Source organism: Taudactylus pleione, unplaced genomic scaffold, assembly GCF_031769625.1.
Source record: "Taudactylus pleione unplaced genomic scaffold, aTauple2 ptg000762l, whole genome shotgun sequence".
NCBI lineage: Eukaryota > Metazoa > Chordata > Amphibia > Anura > Myobatrachidae > Taudactylus > Taudactylus pleione.
In genome coordinates this window covers 458,033-475,368 of record NW_028285164.1, presented here as the reverse complement: position 1 = coordinate 475,368, position 17,336 = coordinate 458,033, and the positions used below count along the sequence as shown (strand labels likewise).

General features: G+C 43.2%; 2 protein-coding genes across 2 annotated transcripts in view; one reads left to right on the top strand and one right to left on the bottom strand.

The window, feature by feature from the left end:
* Positions 1 to 10,120, top strand: part of CORO1A (coronin 1A) — a 68,976-nt gene extending 58,856 nt beyond the window's left edge. The window contains exons 5-11 of the mRNA XM_088457530.1: positions 7,156 to 7,337; positions 7,646 to 7,765; positions 8,019 to 8,123; positions 8,358 to 8,503; positions 9,137 to 9,194; positions 9,286 to 9,501; positions 9,804 to 10,120. Of these exons, the coding sequence (XP_088313656.1) occupies positions 7,156 to 7,337; positions 7,646 to 7,765; positions 8,019 to 8,123; positions 8,358 to 8,503; positions 9,137 to 9,194; positions 9,286 to 9,501; positions 9,804 to 9,905 (929 nt within the window). The 3' untranslated portion in view covers positions 9,906 to 10,120. The remainder of the gene's footprint in view (positions 1 to 7,155; positions 7,338 to 7,645; positions 7,766 to 8,018; positions 8,124 to 8,357; positions 8,504 to 9,136; positions 9,195 to 9,285; positions 9,502 to 9,803) is intronic.
* A 518-nt stretch (positions 10,121 to 10,638) lies between these two features.
* BOLA2B (bolA family member 2B) lies at positions 10,639 to 17,324 on the bottom strand. Its single transcript, XM_088457477.1, has 3 exons — positions 17,097 to 17,324; positions 11,158 to 11,255; positions 10,639 to 10,936 (listed from the first exon to the last, which is right to left on the bottom strand). Exons 1-3 carry the CDS (start codon positions 17,298 to 17,300, stop codon positions 10,837 to 10,839), a joined length of 402 nt encoding a protein of 133 aa, XP_088313603.1. The 5' UTR covers positions 17,301 to 17,324; the 3' UTR covers positions 10,639 to 10,836.
* Positions 17,325 to 17,336: the final 12 nt, after the last annotated feature.

Sequence of the window (17,336 nt, the reverse complement as noted above, 5' to 3'; positions counted from 1 at the left end):
TTGTGTGCAGGGAGTATTACTAGCATATGGCGATTATGAATGGTGTACAGTAGTACTTGTGTGCCAGGAGTATTACTAGCATATAGAGATTATGAATGGTGTACAGTATTACTTGTGTGCAGGGAGTATTACTAGCATATGGCAATTATGAATGGTGTACAGTATTACTTGTGTGCAGGGAGTATTACTAGCATATAGAGATTATGAATGGTGTACAGTATTACTTGTGTGCAGGGAGTATTACTAGCATATGGCAATTATGAATGGTGTACAGTATTACTTGTGTGCAGGGAGTATTAGTAGCATATAGAGATTATGAATGGTGTACAGTATTACCTGTGAACATGGAGTATTACTAGCATATGGCGATTATGAATGGTGTACAGTATTACTTGTGTGCAGGGAGTATTACTATCATATAGAGATTATGAATGGTGCACAGTATTACTTGTGTGCAGGGAGTATTACTAGCATATAGAGATTATGAATGGTGTACAGTATTACTTGTGTGCAGGGAGTATTACTAGCTAATGGGGATTATGAATGGTGTACAGTATTACTTGTGTGCAGGGAGTATTACTAGCTAATAGCGATTATGAATGGTGTACAGTATTACTTGTGTGCATGGAGTATTACTAGCTAATAGGGATTATGAATGGAGTACAGTATTACTTGTGTGCCGGGAGTATAACTAGCATATAGCGATTGTGAATAGTGTACAGTATTACTTGTGTGCAGGGAGTATTATTAGCTAATAGGGATTATGAATGGTGTACAGTATTACTTGTGTGCAGGGAGTATTACAAGCATATGGTGATTATGAATGGTGTACAGTATTACTTGTGTGCAGGGAGTATTACTAGCATATAGAGATTATGAATGGTGTACAGTATTACTTGTGTGCAGGGAGTATTACTAGCATATGGCAATTATGAATGGTGTACAGTATTACTTGTGTGCAGGGAGTATTACTAGCATATAGAGATTATGAATGGTGTACAGTATTACTTGTGTGCAGGGAGTATTACTAGCATATGGCAATTATGAATGGTGTACAGTATTACTTGTGTGCAGGGAATATTGCTAGCTAATAGGGATTATGAATGGTGTACAGTATTACTTCTGTGCAGGGAGTATTACTAGCTAATAGGGATTATGAATGGTGTACAGTATTACTTGTGTGCAGGGAGTATTACTAGCATATAGAGATTATGAATGGTGTACAGTATTACTTGTGTGCAGGGAATATTACTAGCTAATGGGGATTATGAATGGTGTACAGTATTACTTGTGTGCAGGGAGTATTACTAGCATATAGCAATTATGAATGGTGTAAGGTATTACTTGTGTGCAGGGAGTATTACTAACTAATAGGGATTATGAATGGTGTACAGTATTGTGTGCAGGGAGTATTACTAGCTAATAGGGATTATGAATGGTGTACAGTACTACTGCGTGCAAGGAGTATTACTAGCATATGGCGATTATGAATGGTGTACAGTATTACTTGTGTGCAGGGAGTATTATTAGCATATGGGGATTATGAATGGTGTACAGTATTACTTGTGTGCAGGGAGTATTACTAGCTAATAGGGATTATGAATGGTGTACAGTATTACTTGTGTGCATGGAGTATTACTAGCTAATAGGGATTATGAATGGAGTACAGTATTACTTGTGTGCCGGGAGTATAACTAGCATATAGCGATTATGAATGGTGTAAGGTATTACTTGTGTGCAGGGATTATTACTAGCTAATAGGGATTATGAATGGTGTTCAGTATTACTTGTGTGCAGGGAGTATTACTAGCTAATACGGATTATGAATGGTGTACAGTATTACTTGTGTGCAGGGAGTATTACTAGCATATGGTGATTATGAATGGTGTACAGTATTACTTGTGTGCAGGGAATATTACTAGCTAATAGGGATTATGAATGGTGTACAGTATTACTTGTGTGCAGGGAGTATTACTAGCATATGGTGATTATGAATGGTGTACAGTATTACTTGTGTGCAGGGAATATTACTAGCTAATAGGGATTATGAATGGTGTACAGTATTACTTCTGTGCAGGATTTCTAGCTAATAGGGATTATGAATGGTGTACAGTATTACTTGTGTGCAGGGAGTATTACTAGCATATAGAGATTATGAATGGTGTACAGTATTACTTGTGTGCAGGGAATATTACTAGCTAATGGGGATTATGAATGGTGTACAGTATTACTTGTGTGCAGGGAGTATTACTAGCATATAGGGATTATGAATGGTGTACAGTATTACTTGTGTGCAGAGAGTATTACTAGCATATAGAGATTATGAATGGTGTACAGTATTACTTGTGTGCAGGGAGTATTACTAGCATATGGCGATTATGAATGGTGTACAGTATTACTTGTGTGCCAGGAGTATAACTAGCATATGGCAATTATGAATGGTGTAAGGTATTACTTGTGTGCCAGGAGTATAACTAGCATATGGCGATTATGAAAGGTGTAAGGTATTACTTGTGTGCAGGGAGTATTACTAGCATATGGTGATTATGAATGGTGTAAGGTATTACTTGTGTGCCAGAAGTATAACTAGCATATGGGGATTATGAATGGTGTACAGTATTACTTGTGTGCAGGGAGCATTACTAGCTAATAGGGATTATGAATGGTGCACAGTATTACTTGTGTGCAGGGAGTATTACTAGCATATAGAGATTATGATTGGTGTACAGTATTACTTGTGTGCAGGGAGTATTACTAGCATATAGAGATTATGAATGGTGCACAGTATTACTTGTGTGCAGGGAGTATTACTAGCATATGGCGATTATGAATGGTGTACAGTATTACTTGTGTGCAGGGAGTATTACTAGCATATGGCGATTATGAATGGTGTACAGTAGTACTTGTGTGCCAGGAGTATTACTAGCATATAGAGATTATGAATGGTGTACAGTATTATTTGTGTGCAGGGAGTATTACTAGCATATAGAGATTATGAATGGTGTACAGTATTACTAGTATATAGAGATTATGAATGGTGTACAGTATTACTTGTGTGCAGGGAGTATTACTAGCTAATGGGTATTATGAATGGTGTACAGTATTACTTGTGTGCAGGGAGTATTAGCACATGGGGATTATGAATGGTGTACAGTATTACTTGTGTGCAGGGAGTATTACTAGCTAATAGGGATTATGAATGGTGTACACTATTACTTGTGTGCAGGGAGTATTACTAGCATATGGGGATTATGAATGGTGTACAGTATTACTTGTGTGCAGGAAGTATTACTAGCTAATGGGGATTATGAATGGTGTACAGAATTCCTTGTGTGCAGGGAGTATTACTAGCTAATGGGGATTATGAATGGTATACAGTATTACTTGTGTGCCGGGAGTATAACTAGCATATAGCGATTATGAATGGTGTAAGGTATTACTTGTGTGCAGGGAGTATTACTAACTAATAGGGATTATGAATGGTGTACAGTATTGTGTGCAGGGAGTATTACTAGCTAATAGGGATTATGAATGGTGTACAGTATTACTTCTGTGCAGGGAGTATTACTAGCCAATAGGGATTATGAATGGTGCACAGTATTACTTGTGTGCAGGGAGTATTACTAGCATATAGAGATTATGAATGGTGTACAGTATTACTTGTGTGCAGGGAGTATTACTAGCATATAGGGATTATGAATGGTGTACAGTATTACTTGTGTGCAGGGAGTATTACTAGCATATGGTGATTATGAATGGTGTACAGTATTACTGCGTGCAAGGAGTATTACTAGCATATGGCGATTATGAATGGTGTACAGTATTGTGTGCAGGGAGTATTACTAGCTAATAGGGATTATGATTGGTGTAAAGTATTACTTGTGTGCAGGGAGTATTACTAGCTAATAGGGATTATGAATGGTTTACAGTATTACTTGTGTGCAGGGAGTATTACTAACATATGTGATTATGAATGGTGTATAGTATTACTTGTGTGCAGGGAATATTACTAGCTAATAGGGATTATGAATGGTGTACAGTATTACTTGTGTGCAGGGAGTATTACTAGCGTATGGTGATTATGAATGGTGTACAGTATTACTTGTGTGCAGGGAATATTACTAGCTACTAGGGATTATGAATGGTGTACAGTATTACTTCTGTGCAGGGAGTATTACTAGCATATAGAGATTATGAATGGTGTACAGTATTACTTGTGTGCAGGGAGTATTACTAGCTCATAGGGATTATGAATGGTGTACAGTATTACTTCTGTGCAGGGAGTATTACTAGCATATAGAGATTATGAATGGTGTACAGTATTACTTGTGTGCAGGGAGTATTACTAGCTAATGGGGATTATGAATGGTGTACCGTATTACTTGTGTGCAGGGAGTATTACTAGCATATAGGGATTATGAATGGTGTACAGTATTACTTGTGTGCAGGGAGTATTACTAGCATATAGAGATTATGAATGGTGTACAGTATTACTTGTGTGCCAGGAGTATTACTAGCTAATGGGGATTATGAATGGTGTACAGTATTACTTGTGTGCAGGGAATATTACTAGCATATGGCGATTATGAATGGTGTACAGTATTACTTGTGTGCCAGGAGTACAACTAGCATATGGCGATTATGAATGGTGTAAGGTATTAATTGTGTGCAGGGAGTATTACTAGCATATGGTGATTATGAATGGTGTAAGGTATTACTTGTGTGCCAGAAGTATAACTAGCATATGGGGATTATGAATGGTGTACAGTATTACTTGTGTGCAAGGAGCATTACTAGCTAATAGGGATTATGAATGGTGCACAGTATTACTTGTGTGCAGGGAGTATTACTAGCATATAGAGATTATGAATGGTGTACAGTATTACTTGTGTGCAGGGAGTATTACTAGCATATAGATTATGAATGGTGTACAGTATTACTTGTGTGCAGGGAGTATTACTAGCATATGGCGATTATGAATGGTGTACACTAGTACTTGTGTGCCAGGAGTATTACTAGCATATAGAGATTATGAATGGTGTACAGTATTATTTGTGTGCAGGGAGTATTACTAGCATATAGAGATTATGAATGGTGTACAGTATTACTTGTGTGCAGGGAGTATTACTAGCTAATAGGGATTATGAATGGTGTACAGTATTACTTCTGTGCAGGGAATATTACTAGCATATGGGGATTATGAATGGTGTACAGTATTACTAGTGTGCAGGGAGTATTACTAGCTAATAGGGATTATGAATGGTGTACAGTATTACTTGTTTGCAGGGAGTATTACTAGCATATGGTGACTATGAATGGTGTACAGTATTACTTGTGTGCAGGGAGTATTACTAGCTAATAGGGATTATGAATGGTGTAAGGTATTACTTGTGTGCAGGGAGTATTATTAGCATATGGAGATTATGAATGGTGTACAGTATTACTAGCATATGGGGATTATGAATGGTGTACAGTATTACTTTTGTACATGGAGTATAACTAGCTAATAGGGATTATGAATGGTGTACAGTATTACTTGTGTACAGGGAGTATTACTAGCTAATAGGGATTATGAATGGTGTACAGTATTACTTGTGTGCAGGGAGTATTACTAGCATATAGAGATTATGAATGGTGTACAGTATTACTAGTGTATATGGAGTATTACTAGTATATGGTGATAAAGAATTGTGCAGGGAGTATTACTAGCTAATGGGGATTATGAATGGTGTACAGTATTACTTGTGTGCAGGGAATATTACTAGCATATGGGGATTATGAATGGTGTACAGTATTACTAGTGTGCAGGGAGTATTACTAGCTAATAGGGATTATGAATGGTGTACAGTATTACTTGTGGGCAGGGAGTATTACTAGCTAATAGGGATTATGAATGGTGTACAGTATTACTAGTGTGCAGGGAGTATTACTAACATATGGGGATTATGAATGGTGTACAGTATTACTTGTGTGCAGGGAGTATTACTAGCTAATAGGGATTATGAATGGTGTACAGTATTACTAGTGTGCAGGGAGTATTACTAGCATATGGCGATTATGAATGGTGTACAGTATTACTTGTGTGCAGGGAGCATTACTAGCTAATAGGGATTATGAATGGTGTACGGTATTACTTGTGTGCAGGGAGTATTACTAGCTAATAGGGATTATGAATGGTGTAAGGTATTACTTGTGTGCAGGGAGTATTACTAGCATATAGAGATTTTGAATGGTGTACAGTATTACTTGTTTTCAGGGAGTATTAGTAGCATATGGTGACTATGAATGGTGTACAGTATTACTTGTGTGCAGGGAGTATTACTAGCTAATAGGGATTATGAATGGTGTAAGGTATTACTTGTGTGCAGGGAGTATTACTAGCATATAGAGATTATGAATGGTGTACAGTATTACTTGTGTGCAGGGAGTATTACTAGCATATAGAGATTTTGAATGGTGTACAGTATTACTTGTTTTCAGGGAGTATTAGTAGCATATGGTGACTATGAATGGTGTACAGTATTACTTGTGTGCAGGGAGTATTACTAGCTAATAGGGATTATGAATGGTGTAAGGTATTACTTGTGTGCAGGGAGTATTACTAGCATATAGAGATTATGAATGGTGTACAGTATTACTTGTGTGCAGGGAGTATTACTAGCATATAGAGATTATGAATGGTGTACAGTATTACTTGTGTGCAGGGAGTATAACTTGCATATAGAGATTATGAATGGTGTACAGTATTACTTGTGTGCAGGGAGTATTACTAGCTAATGGGGATTATGAATGGTGTACAGTATTACTTGTGTGCAGGGAGTATTACTAGTATATAGAGATTATGAATGGTGTACAGTATTACGTGTGTGCAGGGAGTATAACTAGCATATAGAGATTATGAATGGTGTACAGTATTACTTGTGTGCAGGGAGTATAACTTGCATATAGAGATTATGAATGGTGTACAGTATTACTTGTGTGCAGGGAGTATTACTAGCTAATGGGGATTATGAATGGTGTACAGTATTACTTGTGTGCAGGGAGTATTACTAGCTAATGGGGATTATGAATGGTGTACAGTATTACTTGTGTACAGGGAGCATGACGAATGAATGCAATGTTAGGAAGTGTATTAATGCATTCTCCTCTCTCCAGGCTGTGATAACGTCATCCTGATCTGGGATGTGGGCTGCGGGCAGTCTGTTATCTCTATAGATGAGACACACACTGATCTCATATACAGCGTAGCGTGGAACAGAGATGGGAGTTTGATCAGCACATCCTGCAAGGACAAGAAGATCCGGATCATAGAACCCAGAGCAGGGACCATTATAGCGGTGAGTGCGCAGATTATGGCGCACAGCAGACTTCGACGCATCGCAGGATTCCTGCAGAACTGTGCAAAATAGCCGCCAAGTCCACGTCTCAGAAAGAAATCCAGGCAACATTATACACGACAAATGGGTCACCACAATATTGTACACGGAGAATGTAAAATCTAAAAAAGCAGTTACACTGGGTAATTCCCAGGCTGGGAATATTTGACAGTGGTACCATTAAGTGTACCGTAGGGGGTAGCGTAACACCCCTGTGGGTAGTACCTTAGTGATACCAGTTACATATGTGATCTCTCCACCCCCTGCAGGAGCTGGATAAACCCCATGAAGGCAGCAGACCGGTCCGAGTCATCTTTGTGTCCGACGATCAGATTCTGACCACAGGATTTAGTCGGATGAGTGAACGACAAGTGGCCTTGTGGGACATGGTGAGTGACTCTGTACATACAGGGAAACGACAGACGTTTCTATAGTCAATATCCGCTGCCTAACAGAGGCAGTGACTCAGGTCCATTGCTTCATGTCACATAAAGGCAGCCACAAGGTGACACAAGTTAGGCCCTATATACTAGACAGTAGAACTGGAGGTAGACCCTACCAACAACCTTTAGAATTAGCCCAGCAGATTGAGAGTTTAAATCACATTACAGGACTCATTACCATTTTCTCCTCTGCCTACAGAAGTCTCTGGACCAGCCTCTCACTCTACAAGAGCTAGACACAAGCAGCGGCGTCCTCATTCCGTTCTTCGACCCAGACACCAATATCGTGTACCTGGGTGGAAAGGTGACTATCCTCTGGCGACTCTTTGGCTGTGGTGTACATCTTCCACTGGTCTGGACACAGGCTAGCATGAGATAGAAGGAACTGTACGAGAAGCAATGGGGAACGTGAGGTTCACAGTACGGGGTTGATTAGGTTTGGCTTGGGAGGGGTGAAGCATTAGGGTGAGCACTTTCAGGACATGGAAGCCTTTGTATGCAATTCCGTAAACTATGATACGTTTACATCATCCGACAGGGGGACAGCAGCATCCGGTACTTCGAGGTGACAGACGAGGCTCCATACGTACACTATTTGTCTCTGTACAGCAGTAAAGAGTCACAGCGAGGGATGGGGTATATGCCGAAACGGGGCCTGGAAGTCAGCAAGTGCGAGATCGCCAGGTTAGTATCCCAGATCATTCCGACTGCCGGAAAGCCGAGCCAAAGGGGCCATTCCATTCAATAACGTCTATGGCTTGGTCATGGCTGCTCCCTCAATATGGACAACATCTAGTTCTGGGTCCTGCAGTTCATAGCCCAGGCATGTGAGCACCCAGACATGTCTTTCTGCCACTAAGACCATGCTGGTGCACCCATTGACGCATTTCACCCCCAAACCTCTACGGCGGACGTTCCACTAAAAGATGCTCCTGTGTTAGTTTATACGCATCCGTGTGCCCTGTTTGCCCATTACATTGCTAAGGGGATTGGCTAATTAATTTGCTGTGCTACCAAATTTGCCCATTTGAGAGCACCATTAGTTTCCTTACACACAGCCAGATCATTACCTTGCCAAGACCAGGGTCATTAGCAACAGAGCCTAGCTTCCACCTTGCAAAAAAGAAGTAGTATGACCCAGTCTCAGTGCAAGGTTTAGGTCTTTGTAGAGAATAATATTACCCTGCTTCTTTGAACAATTTAGTAGCCCTGCTTCCTTGTAGCGAGCTATAATAACACTCCGCATGGATTGTCTCTGACCCTAGCTGTAATAAAAGGAAAATTACTTCCCTGGTCTAATACCGGATTTAATTTCAGATTTTACAAGCTGCATGAGAGGAAGTGTGAACCCATAGCGATGACCGTCCCCAGGAAGGTAAGACGTCACACAGGTGGGAGGTGTCTATCGGCAATCAGGCCGCTACCTGGGAGTGAACGCTGGTCAGTGACCTCTCTTGTTCCTGCAGTCGGACCTGTTTCAGGAAGATCTGTATCCGGACACTGTGGGCCCCGACCCACCTCTCACCGCAGAGGAATGGTTATCGGGGAAGAATGCCGAGCCGCTGCTCATCTCACTGCGAGATGGATACACCCCGAGCAAGACCAGGGAACTCAAAGTCACCAAAAACATCCTAAACACCCGGTTACCCAAACGCAGCCAGTCATCCAACGGAGGGAATGCGGTAAGGCATACATTATATAAGGTCACCAAAGCATCCATCACGTAAAAACAGCTTAGAGATCAGCGCTTATCTCAAATCCCCAATATAGATGAATAAAAAGTAAAAAGAAAAAGTCACGTGTCTCTCTGGTATCTAACTATCCTACTCTACAGAGGGAGCCACTTACCACCATGCCCCATTATCAGAGTAGCACCTCCACCGATTGCCACAACTAGGCCCCTCTATGGTTATAGGAGTCTTTCCGGTACAAGGGGCATTTCCGACCCGCCTGCAGAATAACAGCCGTTTTCTTACACCCACAGGACTCCACCCTGGAGAAGCTCACGGAGGAGATAAAACAGCTGAAGGCGACGGTCGCAGAACAGGAGAAGCGGATCGCACAGTTGGAGAAGAAAAGCAGTTAAATGGCCGCAGGCGGGGGTCTTAGCCCTCATCAGCACATTCCGGACTGCGGCGATACCACTTAATGGTACAGTAGCTTCCCAACAGCTACACTATTATTAACATGGTGTCGCTGATTTCCGGTTTTTGACATATCATGAAACGCCTGCCCGGGCTTCTTATCGTTGAAAAACCGGATAGCGGACAGACCGTATTCCAGTGCAGGGGAGATACTCTTATCCTCGATTCCGTCAGCCCAGCTCAGAAACGCACAGCGGGTTCTTATTCATCTCATCCATCCAGTCTCTGAGCATGGAGGAAAGGTGTAAATAATTGAAGGAATTCTCTTTTGCTACCCCTATGTTCCCCTTTTGCCCCCAAACGCTGTCCTTAGAATTGTGTGATAAAAAGCAATGCATTACTTGGGTTAATAAACAATGACTTTGGTCTATATCTGGGTTGATCAGGTTGCATTTCATTACAAAGAAATGGTCCAAAAGGAGACAGCCACTCATCTAGAAAACAGGTAGATGGGGGGGGGGGGGGGGGGTCATGTGCCGACAGTAGAGTCTAGGCACACCGGTGATCTCGGACAGGCGTGATAGAACGCCAAAATGTTTCAGCTCTTTAATTGCATCATTAGACAAAACATCCTAAACTAATGTGATTGTGAAATCCAAGTAGGACAAGAGATGTGCAGGGAACTGACAGTAAGACAATAGTATCATGTGAGATTATAAAACACATCAGACATGGTCAACATAATTTAAATTTATTGTGGACTCATTAACCTGCTAAGAGTGGGTTCCATATTCGTGGGGAGGGGGGGCTAGAAAGTGTCCATCAGAGACAACCAGCATCTTGTACTGGACACTGGAGTCCACGGAACGATGGCCGCAGGCGCAGTCCACGAGGTCTGTAACATCAGTCAGTCAGTGCCGACATCAGCAGCTCTCACTTCTGCTTTTCTTGTTCCCACTGAGCTGGGGTCAGGGTCTTCTGTTCAAAGGCGTGAATTATCTTCAGCTCCTCGGACAGGCAGCTATTGACAAGCCTGCAGGTGGCAGCAAAGAGTCAATAAGACAAATATATAATCACTGTGCAGCCTGCAATTACCAGACCCCATGGGGCATATATACTAAGCGGAGGTGCTTGTCTGTGGTACAGGCCGTGGGATTTAAAAGGGTAAGATTAGATGCAAAAACACTCCAAAACTGCGGCTTAGTAAATATACCCCCCCCCCCCATGAGTGCAGGCATAGCACCCCCCCCTCACCTGTGTCTTTGCAGGAGAGGCTTTCCATCAAACATAGGCGATACGATTAATACCTTGAAGCTTGTAGAGCAGTGGTTGGGTGACGTGTCTTCGACCTCCTGGAGAAAACAGGCAGAGATACGAGGAGTTAGACAGTATAAGTGACATTGCCTGGCAGTGAACGCGGTGCAGAACACCAGAAGGGTCACTGACCAGGAGGCTGGGAGGAAGATTGTGCAGCAGGAAGAGTTAGTTCTGATCAATCATGTCATCCAACTGGACTTGCACCCCTGCAAAGCTAATATATGGCTGCTGGTGATATCAGTATCTACTAGGAGGGCTAGGGCTCACTTGATTGGATGATTTTAACTAGACCCCGCCCACCATCCTTAGTAAATAAAGGACATTTTTTTCCAGTGCTAGACATACTTAGAACAAAAGACCCTGCACCTGTTGAAACCCCTGCAGTTCCTCTTTACAGCCTGGGGTGTCGCTATCTGCTTTGGTGCTTCTAGCAGTTAGTAAAAAAACTGGACCAGGGTATCACACTGGGAGGCAGTTATTAGACCGGCAGACTAAATGCCACCGGTCTAAATCCCGACGCCTATCTTAATCCAGACGCTGGAAGACAGACGCCGGACTGATCGAGGTAAGACTGGCGCGTCTTAACTGTTATGGAACATACACACGGTCAGATTTTTCTTCAGATCTGAACGATAACGATTTAAAAAATCGTTCATATCTGAAGGAAAATCTGACATATCTGTCAGATGAACGATATGAACGATGCACGTTCCCGATGGTCAGATATCTGACATCTGAGGTGTTTGCAGTCAGACTTGGACGATTCCATTCATTTTAATGCAGTCAAAAATCGTTCAAATCTTTGGTAAAATCGCGGAGGGTTAGAATACGTCCCAGCCCCAGTCGGGATTATCCTCCTGTCAGGCTTGCGCAGTCAGGATTGAAACCGGCAGCTAAACATCTGCCGGTATTCCAATCCCATCACACTCATATGCTCAATTGTTACATTACATGCAACAGTTTCCCATTTGAATACACAGTTACATACTTCAAAGTTATCTGTTGTGTGTATAAAAAACATGGCAAACACACCAGTCCAGCAGTGGAATGTAAAGTCCCATATGGTTATTGATTAAACAGCCCAGATATTTAACCACGACTTCTGTCCAGCTGATATTAAACTCCCGGGGGTAAATTTACTAAAGTGAGAGTTTTTAGAAGTGAGTTTTAGAAGAGATGTTGCCCATAGCAACCAATCAGATTCTACTTAACCTTTAACTAGCACCTTCTAGAAGATAATAGGTAGAATCTGATTGGTTGCTATGGGCAACATCTCTTCTAAAAACTCTCACTTTAGTAAATTTACCCCCTGGACTCCAGCTAATATAAATCAGTTTGCTTGTATGGGACAATTAGATAAAGTACGTATCCGGCTGATTGAGACAGTAAACAGACCAGCTTTAATTAGCCAGAAGAAGGAAACTTATTATGTGTGTTCCCTTCAATGGTAACCTCACCGCAGCCGTGTGGTTTCACTTTCCCGGGTCCCAATATGCGGCAGGTTACACTTCTCAGTGGGCAGCGGCTGTAATATAGACAGCAGCAACGCGTTTCGGCAGTGGCCTTTATCAAGCTGGAACTTATAGCACACAAACGGCTTAATCTCAGCAGCTTGTTGCATCAGCTGAGTGTGCTAGAAACACCAGAGCAGACAGCGACACCCCTGGCAGGATAGAGGAACTGCACGGGTTGTGACAGGTGCAGGGCTCTAGAATAAAGACTAAGGGGTCTGTTCACTAAGCTGTGTTACGAGATAAAGTGAATGGTGATAAGGTACCAGCCAATCAGCTCCTAACTGCCATCTCACAGGCTGTGTTTGAAAAAATGACAGTTGGGAGCTGATTGGCTGGTACCTTATCACTATCTTATCACTTTTCACTCTGTCTCCTAACACTGCTTAGTAACTAGACCCCTAAAAGAGATATGGGGGAGGCTGTCCCCAAACTATAACAAACATCAGCTTCTGACAACGTTCCATAGTATCACTTAGAATTATTTTATATGATATCAACCTGGTTCTATAAACTGGGAAAATTAGGGTTAAACGTAGAGAAGACAAAAAAAAAACAACAACAAAAAAACACGCACATATTACCCCTACGGTTTGCATATCTGTAAAGCTGGGTACACACTGATCGATATGTACCCAGCCGATTTGTCGGCTTGACGGGGCGATATATATCGGATCCTGGGTACACATCAAAACGAGGTAACGAACGATCCCTCATTATCTGCAATGGGGCCCCAGTTGTACGTGCGTCACAGCAGACCGGACGATACCACATGCAACCGTGGGAGTGCGCATATTGGCCGCACACACTGAGCGATGCAGCCGATATGCCGTTCAGATTTGGTCGGAAACAACATACCGTGGCGAGGTCGTCTCAGTGTGCCCAGCTTCACAGAACCAATATGTGAAACCTGGGTAATATATAAGACTGTATAAAGCACCATCAACAGCTACTACCAGTAATACCAGGGGGCATAGCATCTTGCCATAAAACTGCAGAGAAGCCAAGCATTAGAATACAGACAGGCTAGCCTTCACTCCCCACATGCATCAATGAGCCTTAGGCACTCATGACCCTGTTCACCTATTGTCCTTCCTTGGACCACTATTGGTAGGTACTAATCACTGCATACCAGGAACACCCCACAAGACCTGCCATTGTGCAGATGCGCTGACCCAGGCGAATAGCCATCACAATTTGGCCCTGGTCAAGGTCGCTCAGATCCATACACTTGCCCATTTTTCCTGCTTCCAATACATCAACTTCAAGTAATGACTGTTCACTGGCTGCCTAATATATCCCAGCCCTTGTCAGGAGCCATTGTAACGAGATAATCAGTGTTATTCACCTCACCTGTCAGTGGTTTTAATGCTATATCTGATTAGATCGATAGATATGAGATAGATAGTATAGAGCACAATTCAATTGTTTTGGCCCCTCCTTGCGCCCGACGGAGCTATTCAATTGATGCTCCTGTCGGGTGCGAACAGCTGCCGGCGCCGACGTTTCAGCTCGCACCTCCCCATGGGTGGAGAGCTGAAATGCGCGAAAAGTGACCCAAATGGCACTTTTCGTGAATGCGCCCAGCACTTTGGTAGGGTGTAGCCATTTTACCAGGCCTCCATGGGCGCGATCGACACGAAGATCTCCCGTCACTTTAGACGTGCAAAACAATTGAATTGCGCCCATAGATAGATATGAGATATAGATAAGATAGATAGAGATGATAAAGAGATAGGGCCATATTCAATTAGGTGCAAAAAGTCACGTTTGGCGAAAAGCGTTCGCAGGTGCAAAGTTTTTAGCGCATATGTGCGTATTGCGCTGTCCTATTGCCGGAGTGTTCGCATGTGTAAAAACTCCATTAGGCAGAAACCAGCGAAAAGTTGTCCCCATTTCAAAGCAAGTGTTAAAAAGGGCAAAAACTCTAATGAGGGGACTTGGGGCCTGATTCAGCTTGGATCGCAGTAGCTAGTACGCATGCAATCAGCCGATCACAGTGCGTGTGCCGGCCACTGCGATCAGGTCAGCGATAGCAGAGGCTAAGCAGTGATTGACAGGAAGTGCCGTTTGTGGGTGGCGATGGGGGGGGGAAGGTAGTCTGTACGTAGGCGTGCCACTGTGTTTGCGCACCATTTCAGGTGCGTGCATAAATTAGCCACTGCAAAGCCATACGCAGTGTGAGGTGTCATAGTGTGCGTGGCTGTTACCAATTTCTGAGTAAGGTCAGGGCTTGTGCAAGTGTGCGTATGGGTCCGATGGTACTCGATTGTACCGATAGTTTTGATATTCTGCTAAATATTACGGATGTGAATATGGTAAAGTGGGCGTCCTTATGTGCTGCAAAGTTTGCATTGCGATCGTAGTGGTTGAACTGCGTACGCAATATTGCGATCAGTAGTGAATCAGGCCCTTAGGGCCTGATTCAGAGCCGCGCGTAAGCGGCTGCTCGTTCGTTCCGAGCGATGTTTGCACATCTGCGCATGCGTTGTAATACGCATGCGTGAACCAGTCAGTGCGGTCGGAAATCGTGTGCTCGCAAAATAGCGACTGCCTGCTAATTTGAGTGACAGGATTAGGCGTTTGTGGGTGGTAACAGGGGAAGGTGCTTGAAAATGGGGAGTGGAGATCCGAACGCAGGCGTGCTTAAAGGTCAAAACGGGCGTTTTAAGGGTGTGCATAATTAACAAAGCAGCGTCATCGACCACGTCACTTGGCTGTCTTTTAGCCTGAACTGCTCGCATGATTGCGGTAGGAAAATGCAACCACAAGAATAGCGAGCAGTTCATACGCCGTTCGATGTACTCGATTAATCAAATAAATAACGGAGATGACGTATGATGTGAGCAGCCAAGGGGCGTCTTTACAAAATAGCGAGCGCATGTTTTGTTCGCTCGTTCAGACATAGAGGCGTCAACAGACCGCAAAGAGCGAACGGTCAATTTAAATAGCCAGCCCCTTTTTCTGAACAAGCAAGCGCAAATAGCGTCCGGATCTGAATCAGACCCTTAGTTCAGAACCCTTTGCACACCCCCATAAGGACTAATTATGGCTGCTCCTCACCACGCGCTCCGCCTGACTAATAAAGTCATTTTTAGGGTGGAAATGTAATAAGTGTTGGAAAATGGGTACAGAGTACTGGGTCCGGATTGCAGGTAGCTGTAGCAGGTGTATTAAAAAAATTATTTTTTTTTAAACTGCACTTTAGACACAAAAATATACCAGCACCCACTGTAATGTGCCCCCAATTTAACTACAACTAATATTTTTTCCTAAAAAAAAAAAAAAATTAGCTTTTTATAATTTTTCACCATATGTAAACATGCATAGAACATCCCTTTCACACAACGTAAAAGCCCCAAATCCTTGTATAAGGGCTATTCATACACTTCTATACTGATTTCCCGTGTCCATTGGGCTTTTTATGGGGTGCAGGGCTGATTTCCCCAAAATGCTCTGTACTCTTCGCTGGTTTCACCATTGTCGCACGTATGCGTTTCCGCGTGTATTGCAGTTGGATAGGGCGAGAAGCGGGAGCGCGCATTTAGATAGTACGCGAAAAGATCGCATCAGAGCAGGCGAATGAGGCAAAAACCTTCGTCATGCGATCGCAATTCGCCAAACGCAACTTTACACTCCTAATTGAAAACGGCCCATAGAGAGCAATATAGACACACACACACACACACACACACACACACACACACACACACACACACACACACACACAGAGGGTGTGGTATGAGAGATAGACAGCAATTAGATAGGCAATGTCTGGATAGACCCCACATGTCAGACAGTCAATAGGTCGACATTTTTTTTTATTTTTTAGCCCTAATCTTCACACTAACTCTAACCCTCCCTCCTAGTACCTAACCCTCACCCTACAGTAAATGCCTAACCCTAACCATCCCTCCTGGTGCCTAACCTTAACAGTCTTGGTAAGTGCCTAACCCTAAAAATAATAAAAAAAAATAATGTGTCGATCATTTTCGTGTCGACCATTTTCGTGTCAACCTTTTGACCCTGTTGACCAATTGTACATGTCGACCTTTAGTGTGTCGACCTGTTGTACCTGTCGACCTATTGACTGTCTAACATCTGGGGTCTATCCAGACATTGTCTAACTAATTACTATCTACAGTCCGGAAGCCACACAGAGATCAGGGGGTGCACGTTTGTTAAATATGTCACCATAACAACCCTTACTTCAGAAGCAAGCACACGTACATAATACATAACATACACATGCATGTAGCAGTCACACACACACTGGCATGGCATGCTGGGGCTTGTAGTCCCCCTGGAAGGGGCCATACTGCTGCTCCTAGGGGGAAGCAGGGGGGTCACATGGCTGCTCCTCACCACGTGCTCCGCCTGCAGCTCCCGCCTCAGCTTCTCCCTCAGGGTCTCCGCGCTCATCGCTCCGTCCCCGGCCATGATGACACCGGCTGTAACCGGCTGCTGCCCAGTGCCCACTCCGCGCCTGCGCAGACACCACCAGCACCAGCACCTGACGGCGCCGCCTCCTCCGCTTGTCATTGGCTCCAGACGCCGCCTGATCTGCATACCCTGTGACAGACAACCGCCTGGTCCAATAGAGCA